Consider the following 14,571-nt stretch of genomic DNA (forward strand, 5'->3'; position numbering starts at 1 on the left):
CAGTTGTCCCCAGGAGGACATAACCACCCTGGTTGAGAACCTTCTGGGTTAACATTGTTAAACTACTCCTTGACTGCTTTAGAGTGTGCATAAATTACCAAGGGAGACCAAGGAAGGTTCTGGAATTTCCTTCTTCTGGGTCTTTGTGGGTAAGGTACCCACCCTGATTTGAATATTTTTGGTTCGCTTTGAAGACAGGCAGTACATCAAAAGGTCTGTTTCTATTCTCAGTCGTCCTCTTTGGTTGAAGACACAGTTGATGGAGCCTCACTTGGGGCCTGGCTGTGTGACTAAAACCCCTTAAACAGTTTGGCTTTGGACAAATCATCTAAACTTGCTGGGTTTCTGTATCCGCGTAAGAGAGGGAAATGTGAAGAGAATGCATCAGGGATATTCTAAAGCCCTGGTCAGCCCTCAAATTCTGCTACTGAGATATCTTCTCCAGGTTCCTTCTTCCTGCAGCATGTCCTTTTGGGGGCTGCAGACTTAGCTTGCTGACAGACATCTTTGAAGGGGAGAGTTCTCTGGAATACAGAATAGGCAGGGAGGGCATCTCAGGTCCATGAAAACTGAATGAACAGAATTGCTGAGAATTTTCCATAACAGAGAACCGCCTTCTGCTTATTATCCAAAGCAGCAGGGAAGGGAGAAGAAGGGGAAGAAATAATTAAAAGAGTAATGGTGACAAGACTGTAGTGACTTAAATGTCAGGAGGGCATAATTTGCCAGGTAGAAAGTTTAGCCTTGGGAAGCCTCGTGGCTTCGAGCTGTGTCTAGAACTACTGCCCTCTGCAGGTGAGAAGTGGATAGGCAGCTTGCTACCCAGCCAGCCCCATCTCATCTTCACCCCGGGTCATTTCATGAGTCACCCGTCTGGATCTATTTTCTCATCTTAAAATGGACAAATCTCTTCCTTCCATTTTATCAGGATAATAAGTGCTCTGGATGGTTTGGGATCGCATTTTAGAAAATTATTTTTATTGCTTAAACAAGGGAGAAAGAAAGCGTGCTCCCAAAGGCCCTGGCATCCCTGTCCAGTCCCTGTCTGTGAGCAGACGTAACTGTTACCCATGGCTGGCGTCATTTTCAGCAATGACAAAAATTGTTTCTGAAGAAAGACATTGCCCACCATTCTCCCTGTCTTTCTGGTGGCACCTTTTGTCTGTTCCCTTGGGAGACATGACTATTGCCTGTCCTGGGTACTCCAGGGGACCCTTGCAAGGCAGATGCTTCCACCTTTCTTCCAAGGGCAGCTTCCCAGCCCCCAGCTTTTGTCACAGGAAATGTGATCGTCCTGGGAAACGTGTGCTTCCCCCCCAGCCAGGGTTCAGTTATAGCCTTTCCATTCACAGCCCCCTGGGCTCCTGGGGTGGATGCCAGTAAAAGAGAAAGTGAATGAAAACCATTGAAATCAAAAGGTCATCGAATAATCACGTTTGGTATTTTCTTTCTAGCCTCAGTATCATCCCAATATCCACCCCAGCCAGCCCCGGTGGCACCCTCACTCTCCAAATGTGAGGTAAGTGCTTGAGCTCACAGAGCTGTCTTTTCACAAGTTCTCCTTTTCTCCGGAAAAGTTCAAATTCTACTTAGTCATGAATTGAGAGTCTGCATCAGCAACAACTGTTAAGAGTTGCCTTGTCATGGCAGAGATTAATCATTTGCAAAGCAAAAGAAGCCAGGAGAGAGTCTGGATTTGCTAAAGTTACGCTTTATGACATAAAAATGAATTGGTTTTTTTTTAAAGTCATTTTAACCTCAGATATTTTGGGTTTGTTTTTGTCTTAGCAATGTTACTTAAAATTTCTAAGTCATGTTTTCCTGTCCTGAGAATTCATTTACTAAAAATGTAACTAAAGCTTGGGGATTTTTGTTGTGGGTTTTTTGAAAGGATTTTTTTCAGGGATGGAGTGGGGCGTTGCTTTTAAGTAGTGGATCTTTTTTCTAAACCCAGCGGTCAGTAAACTTTTTTTCTGTGAAGGGCTATATAGTCCATACTTTCAGCGTCAGCTTCACGGTTTCTGTCACAACTACTTAGCCCTACCATTGTAACTTGAAAGCAGCCACAGACCATAGATAAATGAATGGGTGTGGCTGTGTTCCAATAAAACCTATTTACGAAAATAGACGGTAAGTGGGATTTAGTTTGAGGGCTGTGTTTACTCACCTCTGCCCTAACCTACCACAACCCTCCCTAAGTAAACTGGCACCTGCCTTGTGTTTATAGTTAGGCTTGAGAGTGTTTTAATGCTAGCTTTGTAAAGGCAAATGTTCCTTTTAAGATCAGCTTTAATTGGTGTTTATGTGTGAAGCTCTTTCAGAAACATAGTTGGTGAATTCAGTTTGCGTAGTTATTTCTTGGTGGTGAGGTTTCTAGCCTTGCGCTTTCAGAAAGTACAGAGGACAGAGTGATGGAAATAAACCTGGTTAGAGCAAGGCAGATGAGAGCACTTGGTTCTTGATAGTTCTTACCATGTTTGCCGGGGAATCCACATTTGCAGTGCAGTTTTATCATAAACACTTGATACTCGTGTAACTTTTTAAAATAGGTTAAAGCAGTGGAGTCATAATTCTAAATGTTTCTGTATTGCAAAGGCAGTTTATTTTCCAGACATGAGAAACGGAAGAGAGTTATAGAAATGCTATTTTTATTAATCTTGTTTTTACAGAATGTTATACTTCTTACTGCCTAGTTTATCTTATTAGTTTCCTTCTGAGGCATGACCTCGCCCAGCATTTCACAACAGGAATTCTGAGGAAGGCTGGACCAGGGCCCTCTCAGGTGGCCTGCCTGCCTGGCACGCATAGCATCCATCACCTGGGAGCTTGTGAATGCAGCCCCACCCGAGACCTACTGGATCAGACTCGGGTGGGGCCCAGCATTTTGGGTTTTATCAGGCTCTCCAAAGTTAGAGAAGCACTGCCTGAGATACCTACCCCAGGAAAAGAAAGTTTATGGGTCCCACACCTGTGGCAAATGCTGCATCAGCATTCACAGGGCACATTAGTATAACAGCCCTGAGAAGTCCCCTAGTAAAGGAATCTTTTTCACCTTCCCCTAGCTTTCCCCAGACTGACCTGATCACCAGACACCTGTTGAGGGAGGATGGCACAACCACAGACTGAGCTTTTTTCCACCTGGAATTGATAGAGGACCCGTGTCTGAATTTTAAAAATACTTTGGAGTAGAAAATCCCTTCATTTCAGGTTGTCAGCCATCGCCATTCACGTGGTTTTTCCCTGCCCATTTCCTTTTGTGCTTATGTTGTTTCACTCACATTTCTGAATTTTCTTCCATTCCCCCACTAACCATTCACTCTGCAAACAAAACAGGCCATCCTTTCAGGATGACAGGCCGCATTGGAAAGCATCAGCCAGTGGAGATGACAGCCATTTCGATTATGTCCACACCCAGAACCAGAAGAACTTAGGAGGAGTACAGAGTGTGATGTATCAAGATAAACTCATGACCGCGCTTTGAGAGACTGAAGCATCTCACTTCCATTCACCATCACAGTTTCATTCCATTCCATGAAAAGTGTCTTGGCATCACATGAATTGTAACAGTGTCGTTAAGGACTAGTTCTGAAAGGGTGTTTTCAGTGTCCATGTAAATATTTGAAAATAATTATGATAGCTAGTCATAATGTACTGTTGACTGCATTCTCGATAAATTGAAGGTAGGTAAAGGCTCAGGAATCATTTTGATATTCTGATTTTAAAATTGGAGTAAAAGTCTATGTTTATTGTATTGCTCTGTACCTGATATTTCTTTTGTTATTTAATGAATGGGACCAAATAAAACCAGAAAAACTTAGGAAGATAGCTGTGCAGAGAGTACCAGTAAGATGTGGCGGGGTGGGGTGGGGGGTGGGGGGATGGAGATTGCTGGGGTCCAGCCTCTGCCCTGTGTGATCTTAGACAAGCCATGTCCCTTTTGTTGGCCTCATTTTCCTCATCTGAAGAGTGGCTTGGACCAAATGTTCACCAAGGACCTTTCCAAGTCTAAAATTCTGTGATTCATTAAAATTTAATATTTTTAGGCTGCGGATATAACATCTAAACTATCTCATAGGGAAACTGCAAGGTCTCTTTCTCTAACAGGGCTCCCCTTTCAGAAGCTAAAGTATATAACTTGTTAGATACTGTATAATGCAGGGAGACTTTGAATTTCCTATCTTAAAACAGTTTTAGCCACTTTGAGTTTTAGAGATTTTACTAATCACAAATTGCATAGCATTCGTTTTGATAGAATTTGCTGCTCAAGTCCAAAAATAAGTCTTTAATTTCTTAATGATTGGTGCTGCTAACTTGCATGATTTCAGAAGACATAATTATGGATATACATTGTCAGAATTTATAGAATTTGAGGGTTGGATTTTACCCTAGACTTCTCTCTTTTAAAAAGCAACATGCAATCTGAGGTGCATTTATGTCTCAAATGAAAGCATTTAAGATTTTAATGCAGTTGTGCCAAAGTCCTCTGTAGACTAGCATGGTGGGGGGGGGGGTGTTGCACAGTCTTTTTGTAGAACCAGAAATTAAGGTCTTTTAGGTTAGCACTTGTACCAAAATATTTATTTCCCCCCATTTCAAGCCATGAGTCAAACGTTTTTTCTCTTAATAGATAGGCCTATGAAATCAATTCTTGGGCCATTTTTCTGTGTGTAATTGTAATTTGGCCCATTGTAAGCCTAAAAATAGATATATTGACGTCTCTTGAGGTATTTCATTGCTCAAATCTGATCTTTTTTTTTGGGGGGTTACCACAAAAATCTATCCAGAAGGAGGGACTCAGCTGCCTGCCCTGCACAGAGGAGTCCGTATCACTTATAAACTCTCCCTAAGATATTTGTTTACAGGTGTATTCATTTTAGCAGATGTGCTGGTCCTCCGGTGTATGTGCTGCATACAAATTAATGTGTTCTCAATCTTTTAATCTTATTGATACATTTTTACAAATGTGTTTCCAAGGAATAAAGATTATTCTTGCTTTTTTTTTTGACTCCATCTTCATTTTATGCCTCACAGAAGTTTCATTTGTGGAGGACATACGTAGGTGATACTAACAGTGAGCTTTTAGAAGTCTGAAGGCGAGCATTCAGTTAGGTGGCACGGAGCAAGCTCATCCTGGAAGGAGGCTGCACTGGGTAGAGTGGCTCTTGCAGGCTGTTGATAAGGCCTTTCTTCATCTGGAGCAGCTCTGATGAAGGTTCTAGTACCTGGTCACAGGTGGCAGTGGGGTTCCCACTATAAGTGTCCTGTGGTGAGGGTGGGTGTTTGTCCTGGCCGCAGCTGCTGTTCCTGGCAGGAAGACTTCCAACTTTGTGTCTGGGACCTCCTGGGGATTGTGTACACTGTCTAATGCCCTCCAATAAATACCTTTGTGCTTAAAGCAGCTTGAGTGGATTCAGTTGTCTGCAACCAAGAGGCCTAACCCGTTTGAGTACTTATGGCTTCCTACTTGTTAAATCGCACGTACACATTTCATTCCTCGATTTAGTGGACTTCTCTCTCCTGCATTTGACAGTAGTGATCACTCACAGTTGCTGCAAACCATTCCCTTGGCTTCTGTGATATCTGCTTTTCTAGCCCTTTGACTTTTTATTCGGTCTTTATAACAGCCTCTTCTTCTGTCATCCTGTTAAATACTGCTGTTTTCCGGGAGTCCTTCCTCTGCCCACTGCTTTTCTCACTTATCATGGTCTGCCTGGGTCTCCTGATCCCATTATGACTTCATAGTGCTGTGACCCTGAGGCCATTATCTCTAATTCAGACTATGAGCTTTAGACTGACATTCAACTTGTATATTCCACGTGCCCCTCAAACTCCACATGTCAAAAATTAAAATCTCTCCTCGTTTAGTGAAAGGGAAGAAAAAACAAAACTTGGCCCGAGTTCTTTCTTTCCTCCCCATGGCAAGGATTTATACATAGTCGCCATCTCTTCTCCCTGTTGCCACCTACGTCCAGGTGGTCCCCAGGTTGGTTCTTCTCTGCCTCCTTATAGTTAGCCCATCCTCTCTCCTTACCACTGACCTTGCTGCAGCATCTTTGCTCTGGCTGAGAGATGCTCTTCCTGATTTCCTCGACTTCCGTCTCTCCTGATAAGTTCAGTCTCCTCGTAGCCACTCGAGTTATCTTTCTAACTCACCATCTGATTGTCATTCTGATGCTTGAGCTCTGCCAGGTTCTCCCATCACCCCCAGGACCAAGTCCAAGGCCTTGTCTGTGGGATCCCCGCCTCCCGCTTCCGTCTCGTTGCCCTAGCTAGCATATTTTCCCATTTCTCACCCTCCTGTTTAAACTCCTACAACACCACACTGCTTGTAGTTCCTGACGTTCACCATACCCTGCTGTTACTCCCATCTGTGCCTTTGCAAATACTATTCCTTCTGCCAAGGATGCCGTCACTCCCATGCCTGTGCCCAACCCCTGCTTGTCCCTTAAGCCTCCACTCACACTCAGGCTTCTCCCAGGGACACTGACCGCTCCCACAGCTGCAAATTGGGTTACTTTCTGGGCTCTCTTCCACGACCCCTCATCCCCCATACATATACCAATGGTGCACTCACTACTTTGTATTAAAACTGCCTCTTCGTCTCATCCTAGAGGCCGTACACTCCTAAGTATGAGCTTTGTGTCGTACGCACCTTTGTTCCCTGGTGTCTGATGGATAGCAGGTGCTCAATGAATGTCTGTTCCGCAAATGAGTTATTCTACACTCATTCTAAAGGAAACATCAAACCAGATAACAGACAGTTCATGTATCATCTCTGAGCTGGTCCAAAGGTATCTGAACAATCATGTCCAGTCTGGGGCATCGCACTTGGAGTAGGACATTGGCCACTACATGTGTTCTGGCTTCATCTTCATCATCTGAATATTATTCATTGTGTCTATTATTCAGGGTTCTCATCTGAGGCTTTGGTATAATGTTGAGTGTTACTACCACCCAGAGAACAGTCTGCCCGTGGGATACTGGAAACCCTGATAGATTGATATAGACCCACAGCATTATATGGGGACAAATAACCACACGTGTCCTTTGTGATCTACACATGTCACTTCACCTGATCTTCCTGACCACTCTGTGAGGTAGGTGGCTCAGGCTTAGGGTTTAACTGAGCAGCTTGGATATGGCCACACAGCCGGTAGGTGGTAAGGCAGAATTCTGACTCCAAAGCCTGTGTCCTCCACCCCTGTGTTCTAATGCCTCTCACTGCTAGTCTTTCTGTCATGTGGGATCCTGTCAATCCACGTCTGCACAAGACTATTATTAGATGATGAAGAGTTCACTACACTGAAATCTAGTTAGTAACTAGAAAGACACCTACCACCACCACTACCAGTCTAGTCTGTAACCTCTGCACACCAGTAGTCTAGTAACTCATCACCCTCACCGGTGAGCTAATAACCCCATTACTCTCCTCCTGAGCCCCCTACCCAGATGTCTAAGAATGCTTTCCACCTCACCACCCTCCCCAGCGGTCTGGTAACCCTGTCCACGCAGGTATTCACCAACAGCCCCCTTTTCAAAGGAGCAGAGATTGAACATTATTTTCTTAGTGAAACTCTTTGAGATGATCCATTGCTTCCTTCTGGAGAGCTCACAAACTAGTCATTTTTTTTCCTGGAGTATTACCTACCAGCTAAACTAACCTCAGTATTCCATCACTAATGGAATTAGCTTTTTGCATATTTGAAACTTGGGTACTTACTAGTCTTGCATCATCCATTGTTTTTCTGTGATCCTTCAGAATATCTACAAGTGTGACATCAGATGGATATAATCCATGCGAACTAGAAGTCTTGAAATCATGCCAGGTAATTACCTTGGCCTTCAAAATCCTCTTGCCTGTTTCGTTTCTTGGCCTACCATTTCAACGAAAAATGGTGCTCATGAAGATGAAGGAATAAGGACAGGGCGGGAGTCCTTGTTTTTCCTGCCTGTTAATATTGCACCATCCTTCCAGGTCAATGACTCCAGCCTCCTGGGTCCTGCTCTGAACACAGCTAATGATAGGTCGTTTTTGTTGCCCTTGACTTTCCAGCTCTTAACTAGTCCTTTAAGATCTGAGTTCATCAGAGATCTCCCTGAGCAGCCATATGAATCCCTTTGGATCGATAGTTCCCAAACTTGGCTCTAAGTTAATTTCCTGACTGGCCGAATCTTCCAAAAGGACCAGATAAATACCCTTCATAGGCCTAGGATGATTGGCTTCTGCCATTTCGTACAGAAGTCAAATACAAGGCAAGACAGAAATAGAGAAAAAGCAAACTGCTGTTAAAGAGAGACCCTTTGTACATGAAAGGTAGCACACTTTAAGCCCCAGGGGTATCTAAAAGGTGAAACAAACATGAAATTGGCACTCAGATAAAGAAGAAGTCTTTAATAATTCTGCAAATATGTCCATTTCCCCCAAATTAAGGAACCAAAAAAATCGCTTGGCTAGCTTATTAAAAATGGAGATTGTTAGGCTCTATTTAAGTGGTCAGGTGTGAGACCTAAGAACCTTTGTTTTAACAGTCACCCCAAGAGAGTCTGAAGTGGGAAATTGGAGGACCTCCCTTTAGAAAAGCACGGTTTCCTATCTGATTATGTTTATACCTTTGTTTAATGGCTTAATTTTAACCCTAAGTAGAGGTCAACATTTTTTTTTAAGTAAGTGTGATGTTAAACTGTAAATGGTTGGATACGTCATAATAAGCAGCTAGACCTGTCTGCACAAGCATAGTTTTGTCCGTTCTCAGGCTCATAGTGAAACAGAGAAAAATGGGAGGGTTCTGGTGGTTCTGTATATGGCTTTAATTGCATCATAACCACTTCCCCCCAAGCCTATCAAACCAAGTCCATGTCCTTTTTCTGTTCTTCAGAAGCAAGGGGCTAGTGAATTCCAACCATTGGGGAGGGATGGGGTGTGGGCCCACATCAGTCTAATAACCCAGGCCAAGATTAGAGCCTGTGTGGGAAAACAGGTGGAAGTTTGCAGAGGCAAAATGGCAGAACGTTGCAAGCTGGTGAAAGAATTGCTGAATCCAGTGCTGGTTTGGTTGGGGCACAAGCCCTGTAGTTCTCTGACGAAGTGAAATGTGGACGCTTGGGAATCTCACATGGTTTAAATCCCAATTTTGCCACTCATTTGCCATGTGACCCTTGGCCAGTTTCTTCTCTTTGCCTCATTTTCCTCATCTCCAAATGGAATTTAACAATATTTCTCTGTTGAGGAGAATTAAATGATATGTATGCAAGGTACTTTGCACAATGTTTGATGATAACTGATAGTAGTTTTTAGTGGTTTTTGAGATTTAAGGCCTTAGCAGTCCACGTGGTGAGAAATAGGGCAAGGAGATTCCAAGGTTAGCTCAAGGAATGGTATATCTCATAGGTTGATAGGTTAAGATGTGTGGTCTACGTTTAGCAATGGAAAGAGGTGCTTTGGTTTTAAAGGAAAGGTCAGATGGAAGAGGGTTAACACAATATATAAAAACAGATCTCTGAAACTCTTAACAAGCTAAAAGCAGAAACACCATGGGGATCTTTTGAGAGGGGATAAAAAGAAATAGAAATGATATTTCTGTCTGAGAATACTTGGAAATAATTGTCCAAGAGGAATGTGCACAATGCTTTCCCATCTGCAAATGGCAGAATTGGCACAGAGGTGAGACCACTGAGAATCCATTCTGCGGGTACAATTGGGACTCAAAAGTTTGGAGAATTGAAGCAGTGTCTGCTCAGTTCCCACCTCTCCCCAACCTGAGATTTCATTTTTCACAAAGTGGAGGAAACTTTTAACAATTTGGAGACTAAGTAGAAAGTAACAAAGGGAACCGCTGTGCTTTTTTTGCTTTTTATAGTAGGTAACCCAGACAGTGCTAAAATTCAAATAAAAATATCTCAAAGTTCCTTTGCCTTTTCACCCTCTTATTCCCTGGTTCCCTAGTTCTTCCCGGAGGCAAACATTGTTAGCCTTTCTTGTCAGTCTAGAGCTATTCTGTGTGTAAATAAGCACATATATTTATTTAACCAGTCAATATTGATGGACATTTAGGCTGCCTCAAATCTCTAGAATTACAATTTTGCTGCGGTCCTTGTATTCTATTTTATGCACTTGAAAAAAAATCAATATGTAGAATAAATTCCCTACAAGTAGAGACTCTAGGTCAAAAGGTATGTGCATATTTAATTTGGACAATGTTAGATGAAATTTCCCTCCAAAGACGTTCTACCATGTTTCCCCGAAAATAAGACCTAGCCGGACAATCAGCTCTAATGTGTTTTTTGGAGCAAAAATTAATATAAGATTATATTATAGTATAGTATAGTATACCTGCTCTTATTAAGACCGGGTATTATGTTATATAAGACCCGGTCTTAATATTATAGTAAAATAAGACCGGGTCTTATATTAATTTTTGCTCCAAAAGACGCATTAGAACTGATGGTCTGGCTAGGTCTTATTTTTGGGGAAACACGGTACCTGATTATGCCACCCCCACCCCCCACACACACCTCTCATCGATTTGACAGGGCCTCTAGCCCACAGGAAGCAAAGTTCTAGTCTTGGCTAACTGCTTTAACTTTTGTTAGTCTGATGGGTAAAACCCAGAATCTCTGTGTTAATTGCACTTCTCTGTAAGCAAGATTGCATACGTTTTCATCTTTTTGAAGGGCATTTGTTACTTGTTTTCTGTGAAGTGCCTGGAACCCCCATTCTTGAGTGATGCTCTAATAAAGATTGGGCTGATGAAGTAAAATTAATCATGTCCTCTTAGCTTTTTTAATAGTGAAGACAGGGAAGCGGGGAAGAGTTGGTATTTACCAGACATTTTTTGAAAGCAGCTTTCCAGAAGTTCAGGTAACAGCGTGATACCATGCCCTGGAGATGGAATAAGGGCAGCATAAAAATAGGATAAAGGAATTGATTTCTAATATCCATGTTTCCTTTCCTGTTTGGGAGTTTGTTGAGAACTTTCCACTCAGACTTCTTAAGTACCCACTCAGACATTGTAAATTTCCCTAGTGCATTTGATGAGGGAAGGACGAATTTAACTTTTCGTTACAATTAAAATTCTAATATATTGGATCTAACATCACAGCCACATCCCAAGACTCAGCAGTGGTTTTATTGGAGGAAAGGCTGCAGAATTTACCCAAACTGCTGTAGTCTAGGCAATCCACTAAAAAGGGTTAGAATAATTAGAGGAACATCCCCGTAGGCTCATGTTATAAGAAACCCACAGAAACCTACCTAATCAGCCCCTACTGAATGGTGGAATGGTTTCAACATCTACTTTCTGCAGCTGAGACCTCAGAAGCAAGAGGTATTGCTGTACTAACGGCTCAACCAGCATCATTCCATGGCTGAATAATGGATGCTGGATCTATATTAAAGGCAATTAAACAAGCCCTTAAAATCGGGCCCAGTATATGGCTTTAGAGGCTAAGAGGATGTTTATAACAGAAGCTTCTGAAAAACCTACAAGAATTGGGGAGCAGAGAGAGGATCATTTGAGGAGATTTTTAAGCTCTCAAAACCAAAATAGATTAATCCCATCTGTATCACCTCAGAAACACATACCCAGTGTTGAGCTCCAGCTCCCATTCACATTGGCATCTTGTGCAGTTAGAACGTCTAAAACCTGCCCTTAACGGTGCATGCATTTTATTTATTGAACCTGAACTTCTTTCTGCAATGAATCATGATTTCAGTTTGGGTGAGTTGAATGGTATCTACAGAGTGGAAGAATAACACTCACAGTTCATGCCCAAATCTGCCATAGCTCTTTTGAAGTGCAAAGGATGATTAAAAACAAAACAAAACTGGCTCTTTAAACATTATTTTACACACTAGCCCCTGTGCTTTCACGGCAGTGATTATTTTGTCTTACTGTTCCTTGAAGGCTCTCGTATGGTACTGTATGGGGATGCATTTAAAGCAGTGGCTAGGGGAAGTTAATGCTGTTACCCACCTTAAAAAAAAAGTCTCCATTTAAGGCAAAGGGTGGGCACTGGAATGCAGAAATAAGAAGCTGAAAAAAATCAAATCGGGAAGAAACCAAGAAAGGAAAGCACTGTTAGGTTAATTAGAAGTGAATGCCGTAAAGGAAAACAACTGTATTTATGGCAGTGTTTTTTTAAGGCAGGAAGGAGATTGAATTAACTCTTAGTCACGAGCCTCAGTGCAAAAATGAACTCATGGAAAATACTCTTTGGACTCAAATCCTGAAATTGATCTGGAATTGTGAAAATCCTAGATCTCACCACAAAGTTATAGAGCCCTTCCTTGCAGTTTCTCGGCGCTTCTCAATTAGAAAGCCACTGTCAAACTTAGCAAAAATCACATCAGGATAAAATGGATTTTCTGGCAGGAAATTTTCAAGGCCTGCTTTTCTGCTTACAGCCATTATTTGCCACCATTTGAAAGCAGTTTCGCCAAAGGAAAATTCAGACTCAAAGATGGAGGATGGAGGCAAACATCCTACTCTAGGCTCACACAGGACAGACTCAGCTACCACCCAACCTTGAAGGCTCTCATCACTCCTTAAGATGTGGACTATTTTACTCTGCAGTTTTGCAGAGACTATAATGGAATGTTAGGGAAACCTGGGGAATTAGTGACCAAAGTGAATTGAAGCTTTTATGAATAGACACTTGATAAATTACCTAGAGAAAATTAAAATTTAACACACTACAACATTTCACTGAACAAATATTTGTTCTGCTTCTATGCCGAGCCAGGAACTATAATAGGCTTTGGGAACTGTTGCTGCAGAAGATGACATCTTTGGCCCCACGTAGCCAATACACAAATCAAAACGAGCTCCCAATCTGCAGATTCAGACATCACCTGTGCTAACACTAGAATTAGTTCTAAGTTGATTGCTTGGAAAATGTCTTCAAATAAATACAAATTGGGAAATTTTTCTTCTGCCAATTAGTACATATACAGAAATCTAAACCACGCCAACATTTTAAAATGTTGACCTTTTCAGACAAGATTAAAATGAAGTAGGGGTATCTTTTCTCTCTAGTTGCTTTTCAAAAAAATAAATAAAACCATTAAGTTACTGGAAGAAATCATCCCTAATTAATAGACCTAACATTTGTAAGATCTAAGATGTTGACACAATTTTCTTCTCAAACCCATTATGGAAAAGCTACAGTTTTTCAAATGTGCTTTCTACGTACTGCCAAATCGTATGCTTCCACTGAATTCAATAAGAACTTGTAGCAATATGTTGGTCTAATGGCCTACTCTGTTTAGTCTCTACCAAATAAAACAAAAACTGAAACAAGTGGCCGGTATCCTGGAAACCATAATGATTAAATGCACTTTGTCCGATCTCTCAGTTGGACATGGCAGAGATCAAATTATTATTTTTTATTAGTTTTAGGTATACAAAACAACATACAACATAGTGATTAGACATTTATATACCTCACAAATATAACCCCAATAAGTCTATTACCCATCTGACACTGTACATCGTTTTTAGAATATTATTGCCTATATTCCCTATGCTGTACTGTATATCCCTGTGACTATTTTTTTTAATTATAGTTGACATTCAATATTATTTTATATTAGTTTCAGGTGTACAGCATACTAGTTAGACTATTATTTATTTTATTGAGCTGTAGTTCTGACTTATAAATGCATAATAAACGTTTACCCAAAAATGCAATGTCAGGGGCTCAGAAGAGTGAAATGAATTACCTAAGGTCACATAGTAAGTGGCAGCAAAAGCAGAGCTAAGTGCTAACTGGCACTCTTTTAATGTCATTATACTGCTTCTTTTGTGCACATGGCAACACATTGCCTCAGCATGTAAGAGAGCACAGGGCTCTAGAATCAAGTTGCTTGGGTTCAAATCCCAGCTCTGCTATTTACTAGCTGTGTGATGTTGGGAAAGTTAATTAGTCTCTCTGTTCCTGTTTTGTTATCTGTAAAATAAAGATAATAATACTCCCTTCTTCAAGTGGTTGTTGGAAGAATAAATAAAATAATAGATGCATAGTGCTGGGCACTCAAAAATGTTAGCTTTTGGTTTTTTTCCTCTGTGAGTATTTAGAGAACATGATTAATGCACTAGTGTTCAGTCATAAAGTTGATGCTGGCTGACACCATCTGTTGTAAAAACGTGGTACTTGCATAGATTCTGCTGAGAGAGTCCCAGTTGCAGAGCCACAATTCCAGGCTAATTGGCTGGAGCGTGGTCTAGGCGGTGCTTCCTGACTTTTTCTCGTCCTTCGTACACACAGAAAAGGATGGATTTGGGTAGCACACGGGGGTAAGCAGACAAGGCTACTTGAGGCTCCAGGTTTTCTTGGTTCTGTCCATTTGCTTTATGTTCTGAGAGAATAAGCGTTTCCACTTGCAGCCTTTCTGAGGCCCATCAATTGGGAAGCTCTCCTGAGATATTCGTCAACATCTGCCTGATGCTTTAGTTCTGATTGGGAATATGGAGTTGTCCCCACTTGGGCTGAAAGTAAAACAGGAGTCAGCTTGCCCCAAACAGGCTCCTCTGGAAGGTGTTTGGGGAATTTGTGTGCTCCTGTGGGCTACAT

General features: G+C 41.7%; 1 protein-coding gene across 7 annotated transcripts in view; it reads left to right on the plus strand.

The window, feature by feature from the left end:
• The window catches only part of EPB41L4B (erythrocyte membrane protein band 4.1 like 4B), a 117,219-nt gene that overhangs the window by 63,543 nt on the left and 39,105 nt on the right, over positions 1 to 14,571 (plus strand). For 6 of the 7 annotated variants that reach the window (XM_074330801.2, XM_074330805.2, XM_074330803.2 and 3 more), the window contains one exon: positions 1,455 to 1,519. In XM_074330801.2, coding sequence (XP_074186902.1) covers positions 1,455 to 1,519 — 65 coding nt within the window. Of the gene's footprint in view, positions 1 to 1,454; positions 1,520 to 3,333; positions 4,999 to 14,571 lie in introns of those variants that run through there. The other variant, XM_074330806.2, reaches the window with a different exon arrangement.

This window comes from Rhinolophus sinicus, chromosome 16 (assembly GCF_057876585.1).
Source record: "Rhinolophus sinicus isolate RSI-liver-muscle chromosome 16, RSI-T2T, whole genome shotgun sequence".
Classification (NCBI taxonomy): Eukaryota; Metazoa; Chordata; class Mammalia; order Chiroptera; family Rhinolophidae; genus Rhinolophus; species Rhinolophus sinicus.